Raw genomic sequence first — 14145 nt, 5'->3', positions numbered from 1 at the left:
ATGATAGGTTCACTATATTTAAATCAATAGCATGTAATAATTTCCTTACATGACTTAATGGGCTCCATCCTGTGCTCAAATTCACCTTTGAACTGGAGCAGTCAAATGAACTCCCCTTCCTTGATGTACTAATTGAGAAATCTGCCAGGAAGTTCTCTCCCACTGTCTACTGCAAGCCTACCTTCGCTGGTCAATATGCGCATTCGGATTCTTACAGTTTTTCACACAATAAGATTGGTGTTATCAGCAACCTTATAAATAGGGCCCAAGCCATTTGCTCACCATGCAAACTTGATGCTGAAATAGGGCACATCAAAGGCATCCTGCAGAATAGTGGCTACCCAGATCAGATCATTTCACATTGTATATCATGCAAGCTCATCAACAGGCCTCAGGCTGTCACTTTTGGCCCTGAACGGTGCCCAGTCTACCTCAGATTAGCCTGGAAGGGCAAGGTATCACAAAAATTTGAGCAACAGGTGAAGCTAGCTGTCTCACGCTACTACTATGCAGGAGCAAAACAAGTGGTATTCGCCACTAACAGGATGCTGCCGTCAAGCCAAAAAGACATTCAGCCTATCAGACAAATGAGTAATGAGGCATATGAATTTTAGTGCCAAGTATGTAGGCCGAGCGTCCCAAAGACTGGCGGATCATATCAAACAGCATGTCCCAGCCGCTGTTCGCAACGGGCAAGATACAGATCATACCCGACCAGCCCGTGCATGCAAAACTCAAAAAACAGTGTCCAACATTAGATGTGATTCATGTGATTGGACAACATTTGCCAAATAATCCTCAGTGTGCTAAGAGTTACACTGACAACCAATTTAAAATTATCAGCCGGGCTTGCAGTGTGGTGCATTTGCATGTACTGGAAGCTACATATATTAATACACAGGGCCCTGTTCTTTGCAGACAGAACATGTACACACATTTCAGCTAAATAAAATAAGTGACAGCTATTCACTGGCTCATTCCTCAGGGCAATGCCTTGATCAACCCGGGTCAAGCTGGCTGGTTTAAATTTCAAACAATGCTTGGCAGTTTACTGTCAGTCACCATTAATGGTGCATTCTCCATGGCAAAGCCTCTACCAATCAGAGCATACTTGCCAACCAATCAGCACTCTCTCCTCATATAGTATAAATTGTTGTTTTCCCTCATGTTGGCATTCTTGCATAGTGTCCTGATGAGTGCAAGACAAAAAGCTAAGACATGTCTCTTTTTTCAGCAGTACTCAAGTTCTATACTACCAAACGACTACTTTTACACAGAGAGGATTGAGGTTAAAAAGTTCCCATCTTATTGGTATTTCATTTGATGCCAGAGGGCAGTTGATCTTTGATGAGGAGAATAGCCACTGTCACGTAAGTTATAAATAGGGAGCTGTCACACACTAGCTTGACCCCAGCACGGATTTTGAAAGTGTCTGTTTCAGATCTCCCACTCAAGACAGTTGCAGCCATATCACCATGAAGCAGGTTCCAGCATTGTAATGAAGTTTCTTGGATCTCCAAATCTTCGGAGCACAATCCATAGATCCTTATGATTTACTGAGTCAAATGCTTTGGTCGGGCTGATGAATGCAATGAAAGGTTCCTGGTATTGTTCTTGACATTTTTCTTGGATTCATGTCTGGCAACAAATGTCATGTTGGAGGTTTCTCTGGAAGGTTTAAAGCCACACTGTGCTTCTGGGAGGATTTCCTTGGTCATAGGGAAGTATGCAATCCAGGAGAATGCGTGTCAGGATTTTTCCTGCTATTAAGGGAAATACCTCAATAGTTTCCACAGTATGACTTATTTCCCTTCTTGAAGATAGTTACGATTGTCGCATTTCTGAAATTGGCAGAGTAAATCTGTAAGATGAGCGCATAGGGTTTTGATATGAGCAAAAGGCCACTAGCTTTGAAGTGCTCAGCTGAAATACCATCGCATCCACAAGCTTTGTTCTTTTTCATCCATTTGATTGCTTGTTGCAGCTCTCCCACTATAATGGTTTACCCAGAGATTCCACCATAGGGTAGGGGGAATAGACTGGAGAGTATCAGATGTAACTATGGATTCACGGTTCAGAAGTTGTTGAAAATGTTCTTTCCAACTTTACCGAACGGCATTGTCATCCCCTAAAACAGAAATATCATCCTGTGAGCAAAGGGGATAGCCAACTTGACGTGGTGGAGAGGCTTTTGTGCTGTGATGGTCCCTTGAGCGACGCTGTGGGGAGCTCTTTGCTCCTGGTTGGACCACCGATAGCAGCAAGGTTGGGGGAGGTGCCAGACAAAGTGCGGTCTGAAAAGTCCTCGAGCAGAACCAGGGTGAGACAAGCAGCGCCATTTTAACTTAAGGGTTTGGCAGGCCCATGTGAAATTGAACCCACAATCAAAAACCCTACCTAGCCCAACAGGGGAGGCTTGGGCCTTCTCTTCCTAGGCTTCCCTGACTCCTCTTTCAGCCAAAATCCACTAGGAAATCCCTCTGCCCTCCATTCCCTCACTCACCTTGCCAGGACAATTCTCATGGCTCCCAAACAACATTGCCCTCCTGCCCACTTGCTTTAGGTGGGAGAATGTACCCAGCACTCTTCCCACTCTATAACAATTGAGCCTGAGTTAAAATTGTGCATGTAATTTTCTCAATTCACTCCCATCTCCACAATGGATGGAAAAATGGTAAGAAGGAAGAAAATCTTAAACTTCACTTCAGGCAGAAATTCTTTAGGAAAGATTTCAGAAGGACAAAATGGAAAGGTTAAAGCAAGCAGAAATTATAGGTTTCATTTCAGTTATGAAAGTGAATCCTGACTATTGCAAGCAGCTTTATTACTGTAATATTCATGTTCAGTGCAGCATCGGAGTGTATGAGCTATAAACTCATGTTGGCCCTAGGAGACAGTGTTACGCAGGGCCTGAGATCTGACAGCAGTCTATTGATTTTGTTTAAAAAGTATAACTGAACTAAGGTCTTTTTAAAAAAAGACTAGAACTCGGAATAGGAGAGGTGAGAGGATGTGACAGTAGAAGAGATGACAGAAACAGACATTGAAAGAGGTTGGTAGAAGTGACATTGGTTGGAGTCATACATAGCACAAAAAAAGATAATATCCTAGGATGTTGCTGCAGGAGTTCCTCAGGGTAGTGTCCAAGGCCCAACCATCTTCAGTTGCTCCATCAATGACCTTCCAAGTTCAGAATTAGAGATTTTCATTGATGATTGCGCAGTGTTCAGTTCCATTCACAACTCCCCAGATAATTAAGAAGTTTTTGCTCACATGCATTCAAACTTGGACAACATTCAGGCATCGGTTGATAATAGACAATTACATTTTTGCACACAAGGGCCAGGGAATGGCTATCTCCAACAAGAGAGAGTCTAACATCTCACCTTGACATTCAAAGGCTGAGTCTCCCACCATCAACTGCCTGGGGGTCACCAGTGACCAGAAATTAACTGGACCAGCCATATAGATGCTGTGGCTACAAAAGTAGGTTAGAGGTTGGGAATTCCGTAGCAAGTAACTTGCCTCATGATTCTCCAAAGTCTGTCCATTATCTACAAATCACAAGTCAGGAGTGTGATGGAATACTCTCCACTTGTCTGGATGAGTGCAGTCCAACAATACTCAAGAAGCTGGACACCATCCATGACAAAGCAGCCTGGTAGATCGGCACCCCATCCACCACCTTAAGTATTCACTCCCTCCACCATCGACACACAGTGACAGCAGTGTGTACCATCTACAAGATGTACTACAACGACTCACCAAGTCATCTTCAGCAGCACCCTACAAACCTGCAACCTCTACCACCTAAAAAAAACAAGGGAAGCAGACACATGGGAACACCACCACCTGCAAATTCCCCTCCCAAGTCACTCACCATCCTCACTTGGAGCTATATCGCTATTCCTTCACTGTCGCCGGATCAATATCCTGCTCCTACTTCTGACGCGCTTATGGACTGCAGGATGAGAGAGTTTAGGGACAGCAAGTCTGTTCCAAGCAGACACATCTGGAGGGACTGTTTCCAACTTGATTTTCTTTGACTCAGTCATTGAACTGGAATGCGATTAGGAGACTCTTTGACGCATAAGGGAGGCAAAGCAATATCTGGACTGTTTGTTTCAAACTTTGATCACACTTGATAGAGAAGTACAGGTTCAGGATGGGTTCGGAGTGACCAATAATGTGCAGAGTAAGGGGGGGTTCTGCAGAAACTGATCCTATTCCACAGGCACAATGTATTTGTTACCTGTGAGGGTAAAGATCAAGACTGCCAGAATATGAACCACGGCAACCTAGAGCAGGCAGCTGCTCAAAATGGGCAGGAGATTCGCAGCCGAAACATACAGTGGTAGTTGTAGGGGATTCAATAATTAGGGGGGCAGATAACATCCTTGTAAGCAGGATCGAGAGTTCCATATGGTATGTTGCCTACCTGGTGCCAGGGCGTAGGACATCTTGAGCCAGCTTGAAAGGATATTGGAAAGGAAAGTGGAGGATCCAGTCGTCATGATCGATGCTGGGACCAACAACATAGGGAAGAGTAGGCAAGAGATCCTGTTTGGAAAGTGCCAAAGACTAGGAGCTAAATTAACGGACGGGACCTCAAGCGTTATTATCTCTGGATTATTACCTATGCACTTTGCAAATTGACATAGGGATAAGCAGATTAGTGAGGAGAACATATGGCTGAAAGAGTGGTGTGAAAAAGAGTGGTTTCATTTCATGGGACACTGGTACCAGTTCTGAGATAGGGAAGGAGAACTGTTAGGATGAACTCCACCTGAATCAGGCTGGAACTAGGCTTCTAGTGGAAAGGAAAAATAGGGTAGTCACAAGGAGCTTAAACTAGTAAATGGGATGAAGGGCACAGGTGGAAAAGGTACTATAAATAATACTTTGAAAACAAATGAGAGAGAATAGAATAGAGTAACAATTCAGAAACTGTGCTTAAGGTCCAACAGGTAAAAGGAAAATTAAAAGGTGTAAATACATTGAGAGAGAGAATTAAGAAAGGTGAGGAATGCAATTGACTAGAAGGACAAGTTAGGTCCAAATAAGTGTTCTTTATACCAATGCCTAGAGTATAAGGAGCAAATAGAATGAATTACAGGTATAAAGTCAACTTCAAAGTTATGAAATTATAACAATTATGGAGACATGACCGAAAAATGGTCAGGACTAGGAACTAAACAAAGCAGGTAATGAGAGATAAGCAGGCAGTGGAGATTTTATGACTAGAATTAAGAATTGGAAAAGGATTTAAGGCAGTATTGGGAGTTGTGTATAGACGCCACGATAGAAGCTTTGACATGGCAAATTTTATAACTGCAGAGATCATACATGGATGTAGTAAAGGCAGAATGGTTTTGATGGGGAATCTTACCTTTCACATAGATTGGGATAAGCAAACTAGCACATGTCAGAAAGGTGAAAAACACATTTCAGGATAGCTTTCTGCAACTTTGGGTGGAATCACGGGAGGGCATCGGAGCTCTCGCCTGCTGGCTGGCTCTTGTTGCCTCTTTCTGGGAAGATTCACCGCACCACAAGCCAATCAGGCAGCAGCGAGGCCACTGGTGGGCCTTCCCCTGGAACCTAGATAACAGGGGCAGAAGCCTCTCCTACCAAGAGCTGCTGGCCAATCAGAGGCTCAGCAGCACCGCTGGGGAGGTGGTGGCTGTTGCCAGAAGAACAGTCACCGGAGTCCAAGGATTGTGGAGCAACCCAGACCAAAGGTAAGTAACTGGGAGTAGCGGGACGGGGGGGTGAAGTGCTATTTTGGGGGTTGCAGGCAGAGGAGTGCAGGGCTATCAGCAGGCAAGGGCAGGGGGATGGCTGTCAGCAGGCCTCCACTTCCTGTTGGCAGTCCCACTGAGTGACTTTAATTAAGTGAACCCCACCCCCCTCACCACCAGGAGGTGACAAGCAGCCCACACAGTTTTAGCTGCCGTGCACACCGCATGGCAACAAGCCTGCCTGCAGCTGGATTAATACCAGTGGCGGTGGGATGAGGCCTTTTTGTGGTCATTAATTGGCCACTTAAGGGCCTCAACTGGTAGCGGCGCATAAAGGTCAACCATGAGCCTTCCCGCCCAGAATTTAATTTAGACAGAGGCAGGAAGGCAGTGAGGTTCCCATATGCCACCATCCCACCTAAGTACATACCCTTCCCACTTCCAAGCTTGCCACCAGAGATAGCACAAGATTCTGCAAATAATGTCCTGAACCAACATATTAGATTTAGTAATGAATAAGGAGCCAGATTTAGTTAACACCCTAGCGGTGTATGAAATTTTATCTAATAGTGAAGATAATATGATCAAGTTAAATGTAGCACTGAAAGTGGGAAATGGAAAGCAACTGCTAAGATTCAAGATTTAGGTAAGGCTGACTTCAATGGAATGAGACAGAGACTGTCCACAGTAAACTGGACAACTCTGTTAATGGGTTAAACGACAGGAGATCAGTAGGTGGTGTCCTAAAAGGGATTTAACCTGACACAGAGCCAATTTATATCCCTAAGGGAAAAGGGCTCTACTTGCCAGAAAAAACAGTCATGGACAACTGAAAGAAAAAGCATTAACAAAACACAAAAGAAAAAAAGCCCAGATCCTGGCAAATGAGAAAGATACAAAGGGTGGCAAAACAAATAGTAAGAACTATGAAAGGGTATATGAGAAGAAATACGCAAGAGGTATTAAACAAAACACTTTTACAACGTTATTAGGAAAAGAGGGTGGTCAGGAGTAATGGGGGACTCTTGCAAACGGATAACAGTGATATTTCCAATGAAAATATGGAAATGGGAGGGTATGTTCAATAATTACGTTTAATCAATATTTCCAGTAGAGGTGAGATACATTAGATATCCCAGAAAGCTAGGATTGAATCAGGGCCTCCACAAAATTAATATAAACAAAATATAATAATGAAAAAAATAATAGTGGTAAAGAGTGACAAATCCCTAGCATTTTTTTAACTAATTAACAGGAAGTGAGCTTTGCTGGCTGGGCCAGCATTTATTGCCCATCCCTAGTTGCCCTTCAGAGGTTGGTGGTGAGCTGCCTTCTTGAACTGCTGCAGTTCATGTGTAGGTACACCCACAGTGCTGTTAGGAAGGGCGTTCCAGGATTTTGACCCAGTGACAGCGAAGAAACAACAATATATTTCCAAGTCAGGACGGTAAGTGACTTGGAGGGGAATTTCCAGGTGGTGGTGTTCCCATCTATCTGCCACCCTTGTCCTTCTAGATGGTAGTGGTCATGGGTTTGGAAGGTGCTGTCTAAGGAGCCTTGGCGAATTCCTGCAGTGCATCTTGTAGATGGTACACATTACTACTACTTTGTGTCGGTGGTGGAGGGAGTGAATGTTTGTGGATGTGGTGCCAATCAAACGGGCTGCTTTGTCCTGGATGGTGTCAAACTTCTTGAGTGTTGTGGGAGCTGGGCTCGTCCATGGAAGTGTGGAGTGTTCATCACACTCCTGATTTGTGCCTTGTAGATGGTGGACAGGCTTTGGGAGTCAGGAGGTGAGCTACTTGCCACAGAATTCCTAGCCTCTGACCTGCTCTTGTAGCCACAGTATTTATATGGCTAGCCCAGTTCAATTTCTGGTCAATGGTAGTGAGGGATTCAGTGATGGTAATGCCATTGAACATCAAGGGGCGATGGTTAGATTCTCTTTTATTAGAGATGGTCATTGCTGGCATTTGTGTGGTGCTGTTACTTGCCACTTGTCAGCCCAAACTTGGATTTGTCCAGGTCTTGCTGCATTTGGACATGGAATGCTTCAGTATCTGAGGAGTCGCGAGTGGTGCTGAACATTGTGCAATCATCAGCAAACATCCCCACTTCTGACCTTACGTTGGAAGGAAGGTCATTGATGAAGCAGCTGAAGATGGTTGGGCCGAGGACACTACCCTGAGATACTCCTGCAGTGATGTCCTGGAGCTCAGATGACTGACCTCCACCAGCCACAACCATCTTTCTTTGTGCGAGGTATGAATCTAACCAGCAGAGAGTTTTCTCCGATTCCCATTAACTTCAGTTTTGCTAGAGCTCCTTGATGCCACACTCAGTCAAATGCTGCCTCGATGTCAAGGGCAGTCACTCTCACCTCACCTCGGGAGTTCAGCTGTTTTGTCCATGTTTGAACCAAGGCTGTAATGAGGTCCGGAGCTGAATGGCCCTGGCGGAACCCAAACTAGGCGTCAGTGAGCAGGTTATTGCTAAGCAAGTGCCACTTGATAGCACTATTAATGACCCCTTCCATTACCTTACTGATGATTGAGAGTAGACTGATGGGGCAGTAATTAGCCATAGAGTCATAGAGATCTACAGCACAGAAAAAGGCCCTTCGGCCCATCGAGTCTCCGCCAGTTAAACAAATACCTAATTGTTCTATTCCCATTTTCCAGCACTAGGCACATAGCCTTGTATGCCTTGGCATCACAAGTGCACATCCAAATACTTTTTAAATGTTATGAGGGTTTTTGCCTCTACCACCCTTTCAGGCAGTCAATTCCACTGTCTTGTTGGATTTGTCCTGCATTTTGTGTACAAGAGATACCTGAGCAATTTTCCACATTGCCGGGTAGATGCCAGTTTTGCAGCTGTACTGGAACAGTTTGGCTAGGGGCGCAGCAAGTTCTGGAGCACAAGTCTTCAGTACAATTGCCGGAATATTGTCAGGGCCCATAGCCTTTGCACTATCCAGTACCTTCAGCAGTTTCTTGATATCACAGAGTCAATCAAATTGGCTGAAGACTGGCATCTGTGATGCTGGGGACCTCTGGAGGATGCCAAGATGGATTATCCACTTTGCATTTCTGGCTGAATGTTGTAGCAAATGCTTCAGCCTTATCTTTTGCACTGGTGTGCTGGGCTATCCCAATGAGGATGGGGATATTTGTGGAGCTTCCTCCTCCAGTGAGTTGTTTAATTGTCCACCACCATTCACGACTTGATGTGGCAGGACTGCAAAGCTTAGATCTGATCCATTGGTTGTGGGATTGCTTAGTTCTGTCAATCACTTGCTGCTTATGCTGTTTGGCACGCAAGTAGTCTTGTATCATAGTTTCACCAAGTTGACACCTAATTTTTAGGTATGGCTGGTGCTGCTCCTGGCACGCCCTCCTGCACTCTTCACTGAACGAGGGTTGATCACCTGGCTTGATGGTGATGGTAGAGTCGGGGATGTGCCGGGCCATGAGGTTACAGATTGTGTTCGAGCACAATTCTGCTGGCTGATGGCCCATAGCGCCTCATAGATGCCCAGTAAGTTCCTAGATCTGATCAATATTTAGCACAGTGGTAGTGCCACACAACACAATGGAGGGTATCCTCAATGTGAAGGTGGGACTTGGTCTCCACAATGACTCTGTGGTGGTCACTCCTACCGATACTGTCATGGACCGATGTATCTGCGGCAGCCAGGTTGGTGAGGATGAGGTCAAATATGTTTTTCCCTCTTGTTGGTTCCCTCACCGCAGACCTAGTTTACCAGCTATCTCCTTTAGGATTCGGCCAACTCGGTCAGTAGTGGTCACTCTTGGTGATACATATTGAGGTCCCCCACACAGAGTACATTCTGCACCCTTGCCACTCTCAGTGCTTCCTCCAAATGGTGTTCAACATGGTGGAGCACAGATTCATCAGCTGAGGGAGGGCTGTACATGGTAATCTGCAGGAGGTTTCCTTGTCCATGTTTGACCTGATGCCATGAGACTTCATGGAGTTGATGTTGAGGGCAACTCTCTCCTGATTGTATATGACTGTGCTGCTACCTCTTCTGGGTCTGTCCTGCCGGTGGGATTGGACATATCCATGGATGGTGATGGTATTGTCTGGGACATTTTCTGTAAGATATGTTTCCATGAGGATGACTATATCAGGATTTTGCTTGATTAGTTTGTGAGACAGCTCTTCCAATTTTAGCACTAGCCCCCAGATGTTAGTAAGGAGGACTTTGCATGGTCAACAGGGCTGAGTTTGCCATTGTCTTTTCCGGTGTCAGGGTCAATGCCAGGCGGTCCATCCAGTTTCAGTTCTTTCTTGTGACTTTGTAGTGGTTTGATACAATTAAGTGGCTTGCTAGGCCATTTCAGAGGGCAGTTAAGAGTCATCCACATTGCTTTGGGTCTGGGGACACATGTAGGCCCGACCAGGTAAGGACGACAGATTTCCTTCTCCAAAGGGCATTAGTGAAGCAGATGGGTCTTTACAACAAACAACAATGGTTTCATGGTCAGCATTAGACTTTTAATTCCAGATTTTTTATTAATTTCAAATTCCACCATCCCCTATGGCGGGATGCAAATCCTGGGACCCAGGGCATTACCCTGGGTCTCTGGATTACTAGTCCAGCAACAATACCACTATGCCATCACCTCCCCCATCTGATGGTTTCCATCCCAAAATCCTAAAGGAAGATGCTCTAACCATAATTTAGTGGGAGATGGTGGCACAATGGTAATGTTGCAGGGCTATTAATCAGAGACCCAGGTTAATGCTTTGGGGAGATGGTTGGTAGAATTTAAAATCAATTAGTAAATCTGGAATTGAAAGCTGGTCGTTCAATGAAAGCATCTGGTCGCTAATGACCTTTCGGGAAGGAAACCTGCCATCCTTACCTGGTCTGGCCTACATGTGACTCCAGATCCACAGCAATTTCCACTGAAATGTCCACTCAGTCAAGGGCAATTAGGGATGGGGCAACAAATGTTGGCCTTGCCAGCGATGACCACATCCCATTAAAGAATTTTTAAAAATCTTCCTAAGTTCTCTTGATTTGGGAACCTCTCTCTGGAAACTGCGCATGTCACTCCACTACTTAAGGATGGTAAGAGAGGGAAGCTACAGAGTTATAGACAAGTTAGCCTCGCATCTGTTGTCAGAAGTTACTGGCATCTATAATTAAAGATAGAGTGACTGAATGCCTTTGACATTTCCAAATGATCAACAAAGTCAGCATGGATTTGTAAAGGATGGATCAAAGTCTGACGAATCTGACTGAATTTTCTGAAGAGGTGATGGGGGAATGTCTGTGATCAAGTTTCTCATAAGAGACTGTTAACTGAAGTTGAAGGTAAATTATTGACCTTGGTTATGAAATTGGCTGAGTGGCAGGATTCAGTGAGCAGGGATAATGGGCAGGCACACTAATTGGCAGGATATAAGTAGCGGTATCCTGCAAAGACCTGTTTTGGGGCCTCAACTACTCATCATATTTATTAATGATCTAGATGATTAGACAGAAAGTTTAGCGATGCCGCAAAAATAAGCGGCATTGTCAGCTGTGAAGGTGAAAGGTCAAAATTACATCAGTATTAATAGATTAAAGTGAATGGGCAAAACTGTGGCAAATGGAGTTCAATATAGTCAACTGTGATATCATCCACTTTGGACTAAAGAAAGGATAGAACATGGTACTATCTAAATGGTATAACGGTAGAAACAGTGGAGGTCCAATGAGACTTCGGGGGACCAGGTACAGAGATCATTAAAATGTCATGAAAAGCTGCAGAAAATAATCAAGAAGGTTTAAGGAATGCTGGCCTTTATATGTGGAGGACAAGAAAGCAGGGAAGTTAAAGACATGCTTCAGCTATATAAAGTCCGGGTCAAACCACACATGGAGTTACTGTGAGCAGTTCTGGGCACCACACCTTAGGAAGGATATATTGGCCTAGAAGGGAGTGAAGCACAGATTTACCAGATTTACCTGGACTTCAATGGTTAAATAATCAGGAAAGATTACTAAAACAAGGTTTTATTCCCAAGAATATAGAAGACTAAGAGGTGATTTGACAGGTTTTGATTGGTAGAGGTCACAGGTTTGGAAGATGCTGTTTAAGGAGCCTTGGTTAATTCCTGCAATGCATCTTGTAGGTGGTATACACTGCTGCCACTGTGCATCGGTACTGGAGGGAATGAATGTTTAAGGTGGTGGATGGGGTGCCAATCAAGTGGGATCCTTTGTCCTGAATGATGTCAAGCTTCTTGAGTGTTGTTGGAGCTGCACTGAACCAGGCAAGTGAGTTACTGTCTGCAGATTCCCAGCCTCTGACCTGCTCTTGTAGCCACAGTATTTATATGGTTAGTCCAGTTCTGTTTCTGGTCAATGGTAACCCCCAGGATGCTGATAGTGGAGGATTCAGTGATGGTAATGCCATTGAATGTCAAAGGGCGATGTTTAGATTCTCTCCTGTTGGAAATGGTCATTATGTGGTGCAAATGTTACTTTAGTTTAAAAGAAAAAATGTTGTTTTGTTAGAGGCATAGAATAATTATGACCGCACGACTGTGGTGTAGGGTCTAATAATGGGGGTCAGTTAAAAGATATGAGTGGAGGGGGAGGAGTGGACTCATAGTGGCTGGTATTTTTTTGAGGCAAATCCTTATATCTTGGTGAGGCAGATGTGTCCATGCCTAAATCCACTGCTAAGCTTTTATTTGCACCATTTACTCTGCTGATGGAGATGCTAAAATCTAACAGTTCAATGGTTTAATTTAAAAATAAAGTTGTTATTTTGCTTCAATCAAACAACTGACTCACTTGGGGGAAAAAAAGCACAATTGCGACCAGCTTCAGTGCCTTTGTTACAAAAGAAAATCAAGTCTTTTCCAAAGCAAAAATTAATGTTTTTGAACCATTTCAACAGTTTTCGATGTTGCTCCCTGCTCAAACTGAACAGCCTGTAGTCCAGAAATGCATCAATTAGCGAAGATGCCAGAACACACACACACACACACACACACACACAAACGTGTTATGAAATTCATTTTGTATTTCTGTGTGGACGTGAATGGAAAGCCCACGCTTTTTAATTTGTTGAGATGCGATATTAGAAAACACTATGAAGCGAATGAGATGAGAAACATGAGAAGTTACATGGGAAGGTTACACCAAGATCACTTTTCTACATTAGCACATAATGGTGCAGCACAGAAGGAGACCATTCGGCCCAGCTGGCTCTTTGAAAGAACTGTTCAATTCGTCCCCCTCCCCTGCTATTCTCCCTTAACCCTGAAAATACCTCCTTTTCCATACCTATTTCGCTCCTTTAGGAAAGTTACTATTGATTGTGTTTCTGCCAGTGTGTTCTAGATCTCAACAACTTCATGTGTAAAGAAATTCTCCTCATCTTCCCCCTTGATTTTTTTTTTTTACCAATTTGCCTTAAATCTATCCTCGTTATTACCAACCCTTCTGTGAGTGGAACTGATCCAGATAATATCTTCTGAATGTGGCCCTCACCAAGGGCAAGGAGGCTGGATCAGTCCCAATATTTCCAATAGTTTGACACCCTTGGTCTAGTGGGTATTGACCCACTAAGTGAAATGCTCTTCCTCTTACTTTGCGTTTGTCTTAGTCTTCACAACTTTTCTGTTTTTCAGCTTCAGAAGCAGTTATTAGAACTGGATGAGGATGACCCCTGCTACGAATTCCGAAGGGAGCGATTCACTGTCCATCGCACCCATCTCTATTTCTTGCACTATGAGTTCGAGCCTTCCACTGAAAACACAGAGGTCACACTGGTGGCTCAGCTATCAATGGACAGGTCAGAAAGCTTTGTCCTTTTTAATTCCATGTCCCTCAGGTGAAGTTAGTGTGGGAAACTTTTGATCAACATCCAGTGACCTCTGACAGCGTGGCCCAGATCTTCTGAGGAGCAGCATTCATCATTGGATTGCTGATCCACTTGAACCTTTCCCTGCCTCAACACTGCTCCACATTTCTTGCTGGTCTTCCAAGCCTAGCTTTACCAAAAATGCGGAGCACTGTGTCCCTGCAAGAGCTCCATTGCAGCTCTGGAGTCAGGAGTAGGGGTGCGGATGTGGAGAGACAGAACAGGTCCAGTGTGAATGTTCGTGAATAGGTGACTGGATGTATGAGTAAATGGGTAGGGTGGGTGAGGTGGGTAGTGGGTGTGAGTAGGGTGAGTTGGTAGATGAGGTGGTAGGTGGATAGGGTGGTAGATGGAAACAGTGGTGGGTGAGGTGATAGGTGGGTGAGGTGGGTAATGGATGAGTGAGTAGGGTTGGTGAATGGGTTGGGGGGGTTAGTCATGTTGCATCAAGGGGTTAATCGATGGAGGAATTAGTAAGGTCAGGTAGTCCAGTGGGGAATCGGGGGGGT

General features: G+C 44.5%; 1 protein-coding gene across 2 annotated transcripts in view; it reads left to right on the top strand.

Annotated features, from left to right (window-relative positions):
* Positions 1-14145, top strand: part of large1 (LARGE xylosyl- and glucuronyltransferase 1) — a 473246-nt gene that overhangs the window by 446767 nt on the left and 12334 nt on the right. For both annotated transcript variants that reach the window (XM_041215935.1, XM_041215936.1), the window contains exon 11: positions 13404-13567. In XM_041215935.1, coding sequence (XP_041071869.1) covers positions 13404-13567 — 164 coding nt within the window. The remainder of the gene's footprint in view (positions 1-13403; positions 13568-14145) is intronic.

The sequence above is a fragment of the Carcharodon carcharias genome, chromosome 21, assembly GCF_017639515.1.
Source record: "Carcharodon carcharias isolate sCarCar2 chromosome 21, sCarCar2.pri, whole genome shotgun sequence".
In the NCBI taxonomy this organism is placed as follows: domain Eukaryota; kingdom Metazoa; phylum Chordata; class Chondrichthyes; order Lamniformes; family Lamnidae; genus Carcharodon; species Carcharodon carcharias.
Note: the sequence above shows the minus strand (reverse complement) of the source record. Positions and strands in the feature narration are given on the sequence as shown.